This window comes from Rhipicephalus microplus, chromosome 8, assembly GCF_043290135.1.
Source record: "Rhipicephalus microplus isolate Deutch F79 chromosome 8, USDA_Rmic, whole genome shotgun sequence".
NCBI classification, from domain to species: domain Eukaryota; kingdom Metazoa; phylum Arthropoda; class Arachnida; order Ixodida; family Ixodidae; genus Rhipicephalus; species Rhipicephalus microplus.
In genome coordinates, this window is record NC_134707.1 from 85,860,461 (window position 1) to 85,876,495 (window position 16,035).

The 16,035-nt window shown below is 45.4% G+C and overlaps 1 protein-coding gene across 2 annotated transcripts in view; it reads right to left on the reverse strand.

Moving 5' to 3' along the window:
- LOC119165096 (uncharacterized protein CG43867) overlaps positions 1-13,256 on the reverse strand; it is an 83,382-nt gene extending 70,126 nt beyond the window's left edge. For both annotated transcript variants that reach the window (XM_075872255.1, XM_075872254.1), the window contains exons 1-2: positions 13,111-13,256; positions 133-360 (exon numbers count right to left, since the gene is read on the reverse strand). In XM_075872255.1, the coding sequence (XP_075728370.1) occupies positions 133-309 (177 nt within the window). In that variant the 5' untranslated portion in view covers positions 310-360; positions 13,111-13,256. The remainder of the gene's footprint in view (positions 1-132; positions 361-13,110) is intronic.
- Positions 13,257-16,035: the final 2,779 nt, after the last annotated feature.

A 16,035-nucleotide genomic window follows, 5' to 3' on the forward strand; every position in this document is an offset into this window, starting at 1 on the left:
TGAGATAGTTGAAGTGGTAAGTGGTGGGTAAGTACTGTAATTTAGTTAATATTGTAACCACCAGAAATGAGGGACGGCAAAGCTGTGATATTTTCAAACATTCGAAGATTTGCATGAAGAGCGGAGCCTTGCCTGCAGTCGGGTGTTGTGCTCCTCGAGCTGCCTGAGGCGCTGGGCGACCCAGAGGCGCACCGCCTGTGCCTGCGTGTGTGCGCGCTGTGCCTGGTGCGCACGCAGCTGCCGCTGCTGGGCCAGCTCCCGCTCCAGCCGCAGCACTTCCTCCGCGAGACGCAGCACCTGCTCACCCATCCACCTCAGCCACTCTGCTGCCTCCGTCGCCGATGGGACAGCCGCCTCCGCCTGCAATGACGTCACGTCATGTTTCGTTGGCTGCTCGAAGACTTTGGTCTAATGACTCATCTGCTGGTAAATAGCAACAAAAAAATTGGCTGCATATCTGCGTTCTTCGCTGCAAATGTCCTCAAAAGACGGTCGTCTTCTATGGAGGCGCTGCATGAAATATGAATGCCATCTGGCAGTAATGTTGGGAAACGAGAGTTTGTGTAGAACGTACAGCCACTGGTAGGTGGCAGCACTGTATCTGTTTACTAAAAAGTGGGAAACACCCGATTTATTGTGCATAGTGTCACATAGTCCACGCAGCGTAAGAAAAACTAGGCTCTTTAGAATTGCGTATCTATGCATTGTCTCATGAAGAAACACCCCACCTATTATGTATTGATGTCGTGCCTCAGGTATACCTAATATTTACTTTTTGATCATCAATGTTCACAAGTATGAACACAGCCACCAGATCAAGATGGTTGGGAGCTTACCAAGGGCTTAAACTTTCACCGAGTGGCTGAATCAAGTGACGAACCGACAGACTGACAGACCAAAATTTATGCGTTGAGGTATCGCAAGAAAAACCATCATCTTTAAAATCTGCAGGGTCCCTTATACATTACCCTAAGACAACAAAAACACAAAATCCATTTGATATGGCCATTTTACCACGCACTTCATATTATGCAAATGCTGCAAAGACTAAGCAAATGCACAGCTCATGCGCCTAGGGTCAAGAGATGTACAGGTGGTGATGTGACTGGTTGTAACCCATGGCAGCTTTTCGCCACATAACACTTCCCACGAGCCATTCAGGCTTCCATCTTTATAACAAGAAATGGCTTCCCAATGACAAGCTGCAAAAGCTAAGAGTCAGTGCAAGTTATACTACAGTGAAGCAGTCATACACTTGCAGCCGGGCTTATCAGAGATTTGACGGCTGTGACTAACAGGAAAATGCATAAGTAAGCACTCACATTTCGATGCACAATTACATATAAGATGTTCATGAAAACATGCTGAAAGCAGTCCATTTGCCATAACGTAACAAATGCAACATTGAAGAATAATGCCAGAGTTAGAGTCAAAACAGGCTTCACACCATAGCCATGGCCACAGGAAGGGCACACAAATAGAGTGGGTGCTCTCATACACAAAATAAACACCCAAATAAAATCACATCTTGTGCCGTACAGGCGTCCTTTTTGTGGAAGTGGTTTTGACACTAAGTATACTAGTATTACTGAAAATGCACCAAGCAACCCAACATTCAAGACTTGCATGCTATTGAGCAAGAAAGAAATGGGTGCTGATTGTGTATTGCAGATGTCGAACTTCCTGCGTGTGATGTACAGCAGTGTCATGAAGTTCAAAATCATCTCACTGGAAATGAATAAGTTGGTTAACAGTACTGACTTTCAATAGAGTTGGCCAGGGATACTTTTTTTCTAATTTGGGGTGCTTCCCATACTCAAGCAAACAACTGTGAGATGCTGGAATGACAAAGAGAAGGACCTCTTTCACAGAATAATAATTTCCAGGGTTCTACATGCCAAAAACCACAATAATGTTATGATGCGTGCCACAGTGGAGCAGCCCAAAGGTTTCGACTAGACAGGGCTTATCGTGCACTTAAATCTAAGTACACAGGCCTTTATCATTTCGCCTGCATCGCAATGCGACTGCCATGGCCGAAGTCCAACCCATTACTTTTGGGTCAGCAGCTCATTACCTAAACACCTCCACAGTAGCTAACGTCTTCTCATGTCCTGATACATGCAGAATCTCAATATTAGAGAAAGGTCTCGTCAGTCATAGTACAGCCACACTGCTTATGCTACCAACGCACTAATCTGTTTTGACTGTTGTCAACCTAGTCAATCATAGCGTATGAGATAGATGTGTTTGTTTGCTTCAACTGCATTCAACCGTAGTAAAACCACAGTGTTAACAAAGTGGATGCATACAGTTAATTACAGTAAACCTACTCGATCATAGTACAACCACACAGCTTACAAGATAAATGCATACATTTGCTTCAAATGATGTTAACCTAGTGAACTGTGATACCATCACACTGTGCATGAGATGTATGCATACATTTACATCAACTATAGTTAACCTTAGCCCCCCCCCTCTCCGTACTCTCTGCCTATGAACCTCATTGTTAAGAAGATGAGTGCATAGATTTGATTCGATCAAAGGTGTTTTACAGATGTGTTAGAAGAGTGTTTTGAGGGCCTCTTCAGCCGACTCCTGTTGCGTGCACAAACTTGGGGACTGTAGCCAACAAAAATGTAGATGAGAAAACTGTAGTGCAGCTTGGACATCAGCCCATCAAAACCAGTGAGCCACAGTTGCTATCAGGACACACTGCTCACAGCTGTCGTTAAGGTCAATAGTCTATTGTATGTCTACAGCAAGACAGAGCCCCTTCAAGCAATCTTAATGCCTTAAGTTCAGTTGCTCCATCTTTTATATTTTCCTGCTTTCGTCATTCTGTTTCACTCCGAATCTCAAGACGCCTACTATGAAAACGACCGCGGCATGCACAAGCGTTCTGTGAACTCAAGCAATTTCCCAACGCTATCGGACGAAAACGAGACAATGGATGCAACGCAGTCTACGTTGTCATCAGAATCGTCTACCGGACCTCATGTCAACGACATGGCAGCGGGCTTTTCTACCGGCACCACCGAACTTCTCGACAACGGGGTACAAAAGAATAACGCCGTGTACTACCGACGCCAAGTGTCACCGAACAGACTGCACGCCGAACGGGTGAGTCGGCCCGGCTATACTGTTTTGATCAGGTCGCTAAACAAAGTGCATGCGACAGACATTCCGAAACAAGCCCTTACAAACGCCATAGAGCAAACCACTCCTTCAACCTTTATTGCAGAAATGTCAATTCTCCGCATTGACATAACCAGTAACTGCGTACGGATTACACTTCGTGACGAAGGTCATTTTCACAAACTATGATGCACACTCGCGCGCTTAGTGGCAACAGTCAATGATCGCGTGTGAGTAATTGATGTCAACACATTGCCTCTTCAGCCACACGCAGTCGGCAGCTCTTGTAGGGTAATAAAGATCAGACACGGCCTAACAATTGAGTACATCAAAGCGCATCTGTGCTGTGAACAGGCAACAATCACCGATGTGCACATGCTCGGTAAAACACAGCTGCTGCTTTTGACATTTGATACAGACGCCATACCGAAACGCTTGGTGTTTGAATATGAAGTCATCCGTGTTGACGAATATCAGCCTCGCCCGGTCGCATGCTACAACTGTCATCGTTTGGGCCATGTTTACAAATACTCTTCCTTCCCCCCAGTATGCCGGGACTGTGGCAAAGCTCCGCATGAAGTCGACCCAAACTGTAAGCAGTTTCCTCATTGCGTGGCTTGTCGAGCGTCCACACACATTTCACTCAGCCCTCATTGTCCTGAACGAAATATATCTGAATCAGCCCTTCCACGCAACACTAATGATTCATCATCTACGACATCTGCCACACAGCCTACCCCTCCGACGCCTCGGAAAGTAACGGCTCAAACAGCCGCTTCTTCCGATCTGACTCAGCTTATCAATAGCCTTCGCCAAAAAGTACAGGAATTATGGTAGGAAAATCGGAGACTTCGCGACCTCACGCTGGACCAAAAGAAATAGAATCAGTCTCTAACGCCAAGTCACAGTCGGTCCCGAAATAAAAGAAAGAGCCATTCTCCGACACGTCGTTCTAAACCGGTTACAGACAAGAACTCCGCCTACTCTCACATTATTGGGCTCCTGCGACAAGAACGGGCTCAAGAATCTAATAAGCTGGAGCATGCGATTCGGTCGGAGATGGTTAACACTAACACAAGCCCTTGATACCATGCAAACTCGGTTTCAAAATATGTTTGATGAACTGCAGCACAGTGTCCTCGCTGATGACAATAATCGCCGCAAACCAATGCGTTCCTCATGAGCTCTTTCGCTCAGGGGATGCAGTAGAATTGCCGTAGTTTTAACCAAACACGCTCCACTATCCGTAATTATGTTCAAAGGCATCGCCCCTTGTTCCTTCTTCTCCAGGAGACGTGCGGCATGTGCTGGCTTCCTGGTTACCGTGCTTTTCAGACACCAACCATCAAACATAAGAGACAGCTTCCCAAAGGCCAGGCAGCGCTTCTGGTGCATAATGACTGCCCGGCCACTCAATTGGACATTCCTGATCTCAGTTCTAATGCTCACAAAATAGTAGCTGTTAAACTTTGTCCTCCTGCCCAAAAGCCCTTCGTGGCCGTGCCTGCGTATTTTCGCCCAGGAAATATTTCAGTTAGACCATACACATGGCTGGAGACACTTAGGCAGGCATCTAAGAACCTCCCTCTGCTCATTGGAGGTGATTTTAATGCTCATCACCCTGCCTGGGGTGCCCGAAAGCGGAATAAACGCGGAAAATATCTTTACGAGGCTATTGAACTCTCTTCTGTAGAAATTGTAACGCTCCCGACACCCCTACAAGAATAGGACTACATAGAGCGCAGAGGGACACGACCCCAGATCTTACCCTCGCCAGCCCCCAATTTGTGCGGCACTGGACAGTCTGCAGCCAGTCATGGGGCAGTGATCATCTCCCAAAATTCGTTGTACTTCATCGAAAATGCCTCCGGATCAAAACAACAACAATGACTAATTGGAATACTTCTCGTACTAATGTTACTGGATCCTTCTCGACAGTTGAGGGCCTTATGGACATTGTTCAACAGGCCCGTGAGCTGGCACGCGAAACAGTGCCATGCGAAGACCATACTCAACCGATAGATAACCATTTAGGCAATTTATGGAAAACAGCAGACTATTTAGTCAGAAGATACCGCTCGCACGGGAAATGACACTCTGACCTCATGAAAATTTAGCGCCAATTTAAGCTTATCAATGAATATCAGCTCCAACTTCAAAGCGAAGCCTGCTAATCCACCTGCGAACGCCTTGGCCAAGTACTAGGCCTCCAAGGTCTATGTCGCATTTTTCCTAGCCTCAGCGAAAAAGGAAAGGGCAACCCTCCTCTGGCCGAGCTGTTCCTCAAAGAAGATTCGTCAGTTGTGGAAGATTAAGTTATTACCACGTTCTTTTCTCACGCTTCACTCACTCCGCCTCTATCTCCGAAAGTCTACACCATAACGCAACCTGATCCGAATCTCTATCGTCCATTTAGCATGGGAGAAATGCTAACCAGCCATCAAACACGAGCGTCCTCGATTGGCGCCTAGCCACGACCGAATTACATGGCAAGAACTCCCCAACCTTGAAGATGAAGCCCAGGATGCACTTTTGGCGGTAATCAATGACCTCTGGGCCTCACGAAATGTTCCGGAGAACCTTAAGCTGTCTCTCATTTATACTATTCTGAAACATGGAAAACAGAAGACCTTCTGCGAAAACCTCCTGCAAATATCTTTAACTCCTACTTTATGTAAGCTCATTGAACGCATGATTCACACACGCATGTCCCATTACATCGAGATAACCCGGCCGGGATACCATCCAGCCCAGGCCGGTTTTCGCCCTAACCTCGGCACCCATGACTGCCTTTGGCTGCTACGGCGTGTTATCAATCGTACCTCAAGAAAGATGTTACCTGACTACTTGCTGGCCGTTGATATGCAGAAAGCGTTCGATAATGTTCACCATAACGTCATTTTTGAAGAACTAGCTAAGCACTACCCAAGTCAACGTGCGCAGACATGGATTCGAAATTTCCTTGGAGCTCGGCTTATTCGCTTAAGCGGTGCATCACCTGGATGGAGTCCGAAAACTTACTACTTGAACAGAGGTGTTCCACAGGGATCTATTTTAGGACCGACGCTGTTTAATCTGGCCATATCTGGCCATGAGCAGGGTAGCAGAAAACCTTGAACGGGACACCACTGCTAGATTCGCCATGTACGCCGATGATGTTACAAGATGGACAGAGGCAGTGGATTATTCTGACAAAGAATCAATGCAGACCGAGCTGTAGACGGCCCTCCTCAGTTTAGAGTCCACTCTTAAGGAATTAGGCCTGCAGCTAGCTCCACATAAGACAGAACTTATAAGCATAGACGGCAAGAATCACACCAACCAGAAAATGTGCACCTCACTCCATATTGGATCACACACTATAATAAAAAAAACGGACAAATTGAAGTTTTAGGTTTACCAATAGCCAGCTGCAACAGCCCACAAAAGTGGGTACGTGGACTGCGGCAGGCATGGCCAGCTACGTTACATAAGATACGTCGTCTCTCCAACAAATATGGAGGTGCGCGACAACAAGCCTGCTGCACTCTCGCAAGAGTTGCGGCCGTTGGAAAGATTTTGTACGGCGCACCCATATACACGTTCTCTCCAACGGACAACCAAAATTCGGAACGCCTTCATCGGGCTACTCTCCGTACAACCACGGGGCTCCCTAAACACACTAAGATATCCGCCTTTGAAACCGATCCGCCTTTGAAACCGCAGGGGGCTTGCCCCCTCTGCAAGACGTCATCCGTGAAGCCAACACTTGACACCACATCTGCCAGGAAAACACACCGCAAGGCCGTTGCCTTCTGGCCTAGGATTGTCAGCAGCATGATGATGCACCTCTTCTTAATCAGTCCTTACTCCTATGGGAAACTCCAATAGCCTCTCGACTGTTCCATCGCCCCATATCTCGTCGCAATAATACTACCCGCCAGTTTGTTGCCACGCGACAACACAGGGAAGCGAGCTTAGATACCATCGACATATACACGGACGCTGCCCTTTCCGATGGCAAAGCTTGTATAGCATGGATCTGCGCGCTGACCACCGAGTACACTGGGGCCTACAGGTGCCATCTACCGAACGGTACCCCTATGCATGCCGAACTACTTGCCATAAAAGGGGAGCGGCTGCAAGCCTCCCACACACCATACACAAACCCCTTCGTGTCTTTACCGACTCGCACGCTGCCTACTCGGAAATATTTCGCCCAGCGTCGGAGGATGCTACAGCGGCTGCTATTCAAAGCATCATTCGTAGGCATGAAAAAGCCGACAGGCAAATATAAATTATCTGGACGCCGGGGCATACGGGTGTGCCCGGGGGCAATACGGCGGCACACGCAGCTGCTGCTTCTGCAGGTGGGTCGACCAATCTTTCTTCGCCCCCACCCCTCAGGGTGAACCCGTATGCGCTCTTAAGTGAAATGGCTCCCTCGGTAGCCACAATGCACTACCTACGCACGTCCCTGCGTCATGCTAGTAAAAAACGCATTGCGCAGGTTACCCCACCAGTCCTATTTTCCAGCAAATGTTCGCTTTCACGCTCCCAAGAAGTCGTCATTAATAAGGTGCACGCAAATTCTGCATACACACCACACTCTTTAGCAAAATGGCGACAACCGGACATTGTGACAGTGACGTGCTACCACTGTGGGCTGTGCTGCCGTGCAGACCTTCACCACTTACTCTGGCAGTGTTTCGCATTTGAAAAAGGGTGAACGGCCTTACAAGCTTTGCAAACCACAAATTATCGTGAAGCCCTCCTTACGAACCCGGACAAGCAGTTATTATTTGCCCAATATGGAAGTCAGAGCGGCCTGATCAGAGTGGTTTAGGGGGTCCGACAAATCACAGTACTGACCCCATACCGCCTCAGTACCAGTGATGGTGAATACAAGTGTAAAACACGTGACACTGTGAACTAGTAGTGTAGTTAGAAAGTCTTGCTTATCCCCACAGAGGTCCTGTGCCTCCCCCTTTTTTTTTTCTTTTTCAATAAAGGACTTTCCATCCATCCCGTCATTGTGTAAAGCAAGAGATAATAAATCTAATCAAGAAAAGCATACAGATGCCATCTGGTGTTTTACAGTGAAGACATCTTTGCCTTGTGCCATCACCGTCATGGTAATAGTAGTAACAGTAGCAGTGATAGTAACAGTAGTTCAAACTGTTGTAATAGTAGTAGTTGTACCAGCAGTAGTAGTAGTAGTAATAGTAGTAACAGAATTAGTGATAGTGGTAGTATTAGTAGTAGTAACAGTAGTAGCGAAAGTATTAACAAGAGTAGAAACAGCTGTAGCAGCAGTAGCAGTAATGGTAATAGTAGTATTAGTAGTATTAGTAGTAGTAGTAGTAGTAGTAGTAGTAGTAGTAGTAGTAGTAGTAGTAGTAGTAGTAGTAGTAGTAGTAGGTAGTCACGCAGGTCGTGTGACCTGGTGGGTGGGAGTGAAGGAGTGGAAAATAAATAAAATGAAATTATGGTGCCACGATTATGGTGCCACGAAACACGATTACGATGCTCAGGATGATGATGATGCAAGTGATCTTGCTATCAAACTGCACAGACTCACGTGCTAGCAGCTTCCCTGTACAATCGTTTTCATGGTGTGGAACTGTCTTATATTTCGTTCATCTGAAGCGTGGTAAGGGTAAATGAACGTGCATGAGAATATATAACTGTAGATGTTGATTTTACTAGCCATCGTACAGACACATATTGTCCGATGACCCCTGTCAACATAACCAGAGCCACGACAGTGATCCTTGAAGCACGAGACGGCTCTGGCCAGGTGGTGGATCTGAACTGTGCCATAAGCCCAGGGGCCCTGGTTGGTACGTTTCCAACGAATCAATCACCCTTAGTGTTTTAAGTTTGGAACCGCTAGCCGGTGGGATAACGGACACATCGTCTCGGGTCAGAGCTGCTTAGCAGCTCGGCTTCGTGCCAGCCCAACTCGTCCGACCTACAGCGGTTGAGCATGCATGGGGTTGGTGTCCCATTGAGATGTGGAAGAGACACTGAAGCATGGCAAGCATGACTTTTTTAGTATCACGAAAAAGTACTTTAAAATAAAGATGTTTACTGTCCATTTAAAGAGGTACTAATACCGATTATTAAAGTTGGGTTCACTCTGCCATCTCCTGTATGCAGAGACATCTCTGAGCGAGTGTGAAGCAGAGAGAATGCCGAGATCTCTTTTTCAATATTAAGGCTAATTGTTGCATAGAGCGCCTAGTGACGTCCACACTAGGGTGTCCTCACGCTACAGTACCAATCCTAGTGACTTCACCATTAGTATGGCTAGCAGTGATGACCACAGCTACAAATACGAAATAGGCCACTTGTGCGTCATCAACACAGCCACAGAGCGGAGCAGTCATAGAAACCATACAGGTTCCTAAAGTTAACTAGGGAGGCTCTGGCGCTAAAATAATTCAGCGACCATAGGAGCAATGGGTAGAGCACAACTTTCTCTAGTCTTCATGCTTGCAGGCTTCAAACACACTTGTGGCTTTGTTTATTGTTGTGTTTTGGATTTGTTTCAAAAAAGAAACGGATCGTTATGAACTTTGCTAGTTGATTTGAGCTGTTAAGCCAAGAAAGTTAAGGTGGTGAAGTGCGACAGCTGAACGTTTGCTGATTATCGTGTCATGACAAACCTGCTCCAAGCCACGTGAAGCCAAAAGGAGCCGAAAGTGCGATGATTATACAAGTTTGTGTACTAACCATCATTGCCACGCTGGCTGAAGTGCAGTGCATTGCAGCTCCCATAGACATTAGTGCGAGAGTTCCCTCTAGCATAATAATGGGAAACTGTATGGCTGCAATGACCTCAGGTAAAAATACGAAATCGCCACTTGTGCATCACCAACACAGCCATGGAGCGGAGAGGCCGTGGAAATGTCACGATATCTTGTGCAGGCACATGACGAAGAGCTCATACCGTGTCTTCGTGTCAGGACACTCTAGGAGTCAGCAGGAACGCTTATTAGCATGTCTTCTAGGACACTGAGCGATTTTTGTATTGAACCCCTTTCACACAAAAGTGTATCTTGGCTAAGATGACGAAAGCACATACCGAGCTGATGTCTGCGAAATTCTTTTATCAGCATTAGCATTAATCAGTCTGTGCCTGTATAACCATCATGTGATGACAATAATGATGCGCCTGCGATGATTGCCTCCTATTAACTCAAGATGTATACAAGCGCACATAATATACTGCTTGGTTTAATTTGTGGTGTCACTTCCTACAGTATGTGTGATGCGACCTCATCTACATAAAGCTTTCAACTGTCGTGACACCAAAAACTATCACCATCTTGAACGTGCCATAACTGGTATGTGCCATAACTGAGCTGAGACTATTCCAAATACACTACTCACCATAGGACGGCAAAAAATGCGGAACTCACTCACGAAATACATTTTGTCCTGAGGGCTCACGCGGGCTCAGCCTCACCAAATTTTTCTTTAATCGGACTTACTCCGACTTGCTGAAATTTTTCTTAGCCAGGCTCACTCAGACTCACCCATCGCTCAATCTGAGTTTGACTAAGTCTGAGTGAGTGAACTGAGGAGTGAGTTTGCCGGCCTGCGCTACTCACGCTTCCAGAACAGGTGCACTAATTTTTTCAACGTGAAGGGCCTTGATGGGGGAGGGAAAGAGTACAGAGCGAGAGAAGGAAAGCAAGAAAGAGGGAATTTCTTGCCCAGAAATTCCTAACGAGGCAGGATTCTAACCCGCATACCGTCGACCATAAGGCGAGCGTCCTAACAGTTCGGCTATCCAGGCATGCTAACAAGGCATATCATAGCCTTAAATACTCTATTGTAGTGGGAAAAGAAGGTGAGCATGAGGAGGAAAGATGTGAGGATGAGGAGGAGGGAAAGAAGGAGTGGAGTGAGAAAAGTATAACACAGAAAGAATGAGAAAGAGTGAAAAAGAAATGTCGAGAGAAAATGAGAGAATCAAAGAATTAGGAAATATAAAGTGAAAAATAGAGATAGAGTGGGACAGAAAGCCAGAGGAAGCAAAGAGAGAGGGGGAAATAAAAATGAAAGGCAGGAAGAAAAATAGGAAGAGCAGGAAATAGAGATATTTTACACAAAAGTTAACAGCTGGTGGCAGCTTTTACCAATACAATTAATATTCATCTTATACATCCACTATCGATTGCATAAGAAATTGATCGAAAGCACCTACTTGACCAATACAACTGCCTATTTGCCCAATAAAAAAACAATATGCGACTGGCTATTGGCCCTTGTTGGTGACAAATACAAGTCCTATTTGCGCAAGGAAAACCAAAATATGTGCGTCTATTGTTCCCTATTTGTACTAATGGAATTCTTATACACCCAATACACCTCTAATAGACTTTCTATGAGACCGATAGCAATTTCTTATTGGACCAACACAAACTTATATATATATGAGAATTCTTGATAAGGAGAGCAAGAGATATTGACAAATAAAAAAAATAAATGAAGAAAAAAGGACCGAAAAATAACTAGAATAGGCAAGAAAAAAACAGAAGAACAGATAAAGAGAAAATTCGCAAAACTTGGCCAAACAGCAAAAAAACCAGGAATACATAGGCGCTAGCTCCGCCAATTCATCAGCATTGTGCCTACAGTGCAATTTATGTTATTTTTGTTATTATTTTCATCGTTTATAACGTAAAGTCGAAAAGTTATGCATAAAAGCTAACAAATTGTGCTCAGCGGCACAGAGGTGAATGAGAACATCAATAACCAAGCTTTTTAACGCAGTTGCTTTTTAATGCATACAAAATTATGGCAGGTAAAAAAATAAAAACAAGTTCCTGATCTGACGCTATATGCTACCACTGTAAATAAGTAAGCGCGCTGTGAAAAACGCAAGCTAACTTTTCCAACCCGTTATTTTCAGGGGAAACCACTTTTTCCAAATATGTCAGAGAATTTATCACCATGAATACTGCCCACGCGCAATTAGCGCGCTAAGTTTTACGAAAAAAGCGAAATTATTTCACGCGCCCTGTTGCCACAATATTTCTCGAATAACCACCGTAATAAACAACTAAAAAGAATTGGACACTACAAAAATGCTGGCGCACTGCGAGTTTACAATTGGCTCTGACTCGTGGCACGACTGCCTTGCAGTGAAGCAGCCTTCTGTGGCCATGACCGCTTTTATTTCGCACAACCCACGTAGCGCGGCATATCTACCTCCTCACAGATGGCTCGCGTTTCGTCAAAACGAAAGCCTAAGAACGGTACCCGGCGACATTCTTTGCACACTCCGGGTTTTTCCGAAGTCAAATCACGCACCATTTATTCGACGACAGTGCGGCGCCTTTCAATTAAGGCATTGCGATACACGGAGAAGATGCGTATGCCAAGGTCGGGCAGAAAACAATTGCGGGGGCTAAAAATATGCCTGGAATCCTCCGATGCAAACGGACCGGAGCGGTTGACAGCTTCTGGCGCCGGCTGTCTCCATCAACGAGACAACAATAAAAAGAACGGTGGATGCATTGGCACACAACGTACGTCGCTCCCAATGCCAAAAGTGAGTAATCACACTAGTTTCAGTTACATAAGCGTCAATACAAGACAAATATGTACAATACTAGTTATTTTTGAAGAGTTAGAGCCCTAAATACCGCAGCGATCTCAACCGTATCACTACATTTTTTTTTTTCGTCTAAACAATGAACAGTAGAGATGCGTTGCTTCCGATGACAATGAAGCGGCTGAGGACTTTTTCTGTGTGACAATTGCGAAAACGAATGTTCATTTTAGCTTTGAATGGGCGTGCCAATCACGAGGTTTCAGTTTATGAACAGTGCAAGAGCAGCTCCGACATCAGAGTCGGACAGATGCGGCTTCGTACCGTGGGAAAGTGATCCACAAGTCAAAATATACCGTCTCGCGCTTCAAACTTAATGCGTGCGCTAGAGAAGAAAGAGAGCAACCGTCACGAGCCCTTACCGCAAGTGCTCGGGACTACCCATGGGATCGGCAGGAAGAGCACGGGAGAGGCGAGGCGGGGCAACAATGCTCATCACACAGCACTGGCAGCGGGATCACTCGGTTAGGCTTAGCGCGACAGCGGCGGACTGCTCATTTGCTTCGGAGAGCGCTTCTCGAAGAGGCCGACATCGCGATCGTTCATGATTGTGGCCGTCGACATAGGCTAGCGCAACTACAGCATTTATGTCGACGGCAAACGCACAAGCAAGTTTCAGTTTCAGAACATAGCGCACGTTTGGCAGCCTCTGTCAAGCTGTATGAAACTCTATCGCCTGCACTTTTCCGCCTGAAGTGAAATGACAACTTTATTGGCTACGCAGCTAAACATGACAACTAGCAATGCTCAAGACCAGCGCAAAAGAAACTAGCGAAGCTTAAGTTAGTATAAATGAATTGAACAACTAACAACCAATCCAATGCTTCATACTTCTAAGACAAAAAAAATCGTGAAAACGTTGTGTTAGTTCCTCAGGCTTCATGGTAATGAAGCGGCATTATTAAGCGCAGTATTGTCAACTTCCTCAAGAGCAGCTGCCCATGCATTACACAATGGCAGCGTCGGCTCAATATTTAGTGAGAAATTTAGAATTTTGCACCAGGCCCTAGGCGATTTTTCGTTCAAGTTTACCGAAGTACAAATTTCAAAGATATATATAGTTAGCTCCAAATATTGTAAATTCTCTGGATCAAAGCCGAAGTAGAAGTAGACAGAGCAACGTTTTTTCATCCGAAAACGCTGAAAAAGAAAGTAGGACAGTGTTTGTAGTTCATTATAAATTCATTAATAAACACAGTTGTAATGATCATATAAAAATTCACCCCGTATCTACGTGTTTGACTGCAAATGTCGTCGAAAGGTGATAGTCTTCTGTCTGTGAGAGTTTAAAAAATATTTATCCGTTGATGTTTTGCGCGAGAAAATCGATAAATGGGAATCTGAAGGCGCTGCGTCAGACATGAGCGTCACCTGGCGGTGGTTTTAGAAAGAAAAGAATAGCTAGCCTATATATTCTAGGCACTATAATTGTGCACATAAATCTTGAAGGCCATATTTTGCAACTATCAAGATAGGTGGCAGCATCGTATTGCTTTCGTATTGTCAACGCAAACCAAGAGATATGGCGGATGAGTAGAGAGAAAGGCTTTGAGGTGGTAAAAATAAACAGAGAGGTGCATAGGTGGGGGTGGTTTTCAACAAGACAGAATTCACTTCGATGGGCGGCTAGGTCATGAGGTGGGTTGGCGACTTGCAGGACGCGCAGTAGCTTTTTTAGGGGCAAGCGAATCCTTCGGGGTGCAGGATAGCTAGTAACGAGGAAAACAACCAGGGAGACTCTTCGACAGGTGGTATGGACAGATACGATTCCGAAGTGGCACCAATATCTAAGATAGGTAGAGTCCGGGGCATAAATAGACGTAGCCACGAGCGCCGAGCCAATTCAGACATAGGGTATATTAACATGCAGGGTGGTAGGAACAGGCTGAAGTGGGAAGAGATAAAAGAACAGCTAAGGGAAGAGAGGCCGACGGTATACGGTTTTGTAGAAACACAACTCAGGGACATGGAACAACCTGCGAACAATCCGGACTACGCATGGGAATATTGTAATAGAACAGAAGGCAGAAGAAAGGGGGGTGGTGTTGGGACATTCATTCATAAAAGTACAGACTGGCAAAGGGTCAAGCAGGAGTGCAAGGAACATTTATGGCTAAAAGGGAAAGTGGCAGGTCAAATGACACTCCTTGGTTTCGTGTACTTGTGGACGGGAGCAAATGGCAGAGAGGAAAACCAGGCAATGGTAGAGTGTATATCAAAGGACATTCAGGAGTTAGGAAGAGAGTGCGAGATAATTATACTAGGAGACATGAATGCGCACATAGAAGATATAGATGGGTATACCGACCCGACAGGCAAAATGATCATGGATATGTGTGAAAGGCTTGATTTGATCATTTGCAAGAGTACCGAGAAGTGTGAAGGGCAAATAACATGGGAGGCAGGAAGGCTGCAGTCGACGATAGATACTGCACTGATGTCACATAGGATTTATGATAAGCTCAGGGGAATGCACATAGATGAAGGTGGCTCCAGAAGGCTGAGTAGTGATCACAAACGTATCAAGCTAAGTTTTGGAAGAGCAGTGAAAGTGGGAAGGAGACAAGATGAGCAACTACAGGAAAATTTTTATCCAGGAAGGCAAATTGAAATAGCCACTAAACAAATTGAGAAAGTAATCACGGAGGATAATAAGACAGTGTGGACATACACAAATCTAGTTAGACTCTTTGAGCTAGAGCTTGCTAAGACGCGTGACAAGTCACCCCAGAAAAGAAGACACAAACCGAAAAGTGGGTGGGATGAGGAAGTTAAGAGAGCCATAGCAAAACGTCAGGAAGCCTTTAGGGAACACAGACATGCTAAGCAGCGGGGTGAACCGACAGATGATGTGGAAAGAAAATGGGAAACCTTTCTAAACTGTAGAAGGGATGCATCCCTTCTGATCAATGAAAAAAATTAGAAGAAAGGGAGCTCAGTGGCTGGCAGAAGTACATAAAGAAGATAAAAACGCAGCTGCGAAATTTCGGAACCATCTAAACTCCCTAAGAAATGAGACGAGCCTAGAGCAGAGTTTTATAACTACAGCCCAAGGTGCTAGGCTAGAAGAAGACGAAGCTATTGAATATATAAAAACAAGGGTGACAGAAAAAGTTCAACAAAGTACTTTATGCACCACAATAGACAAGGTCGAATCAAGTGGTGCAATGGCTCCATTTTCACAACGAGAGTGGGAAAGGGCTGAGAAAAGGGTTCCTAGTAGTACATCAACAGGCCCAGATGGCATTCCAATTATGCTGATAAAGACATTAGGTCCGAAGTCTAAG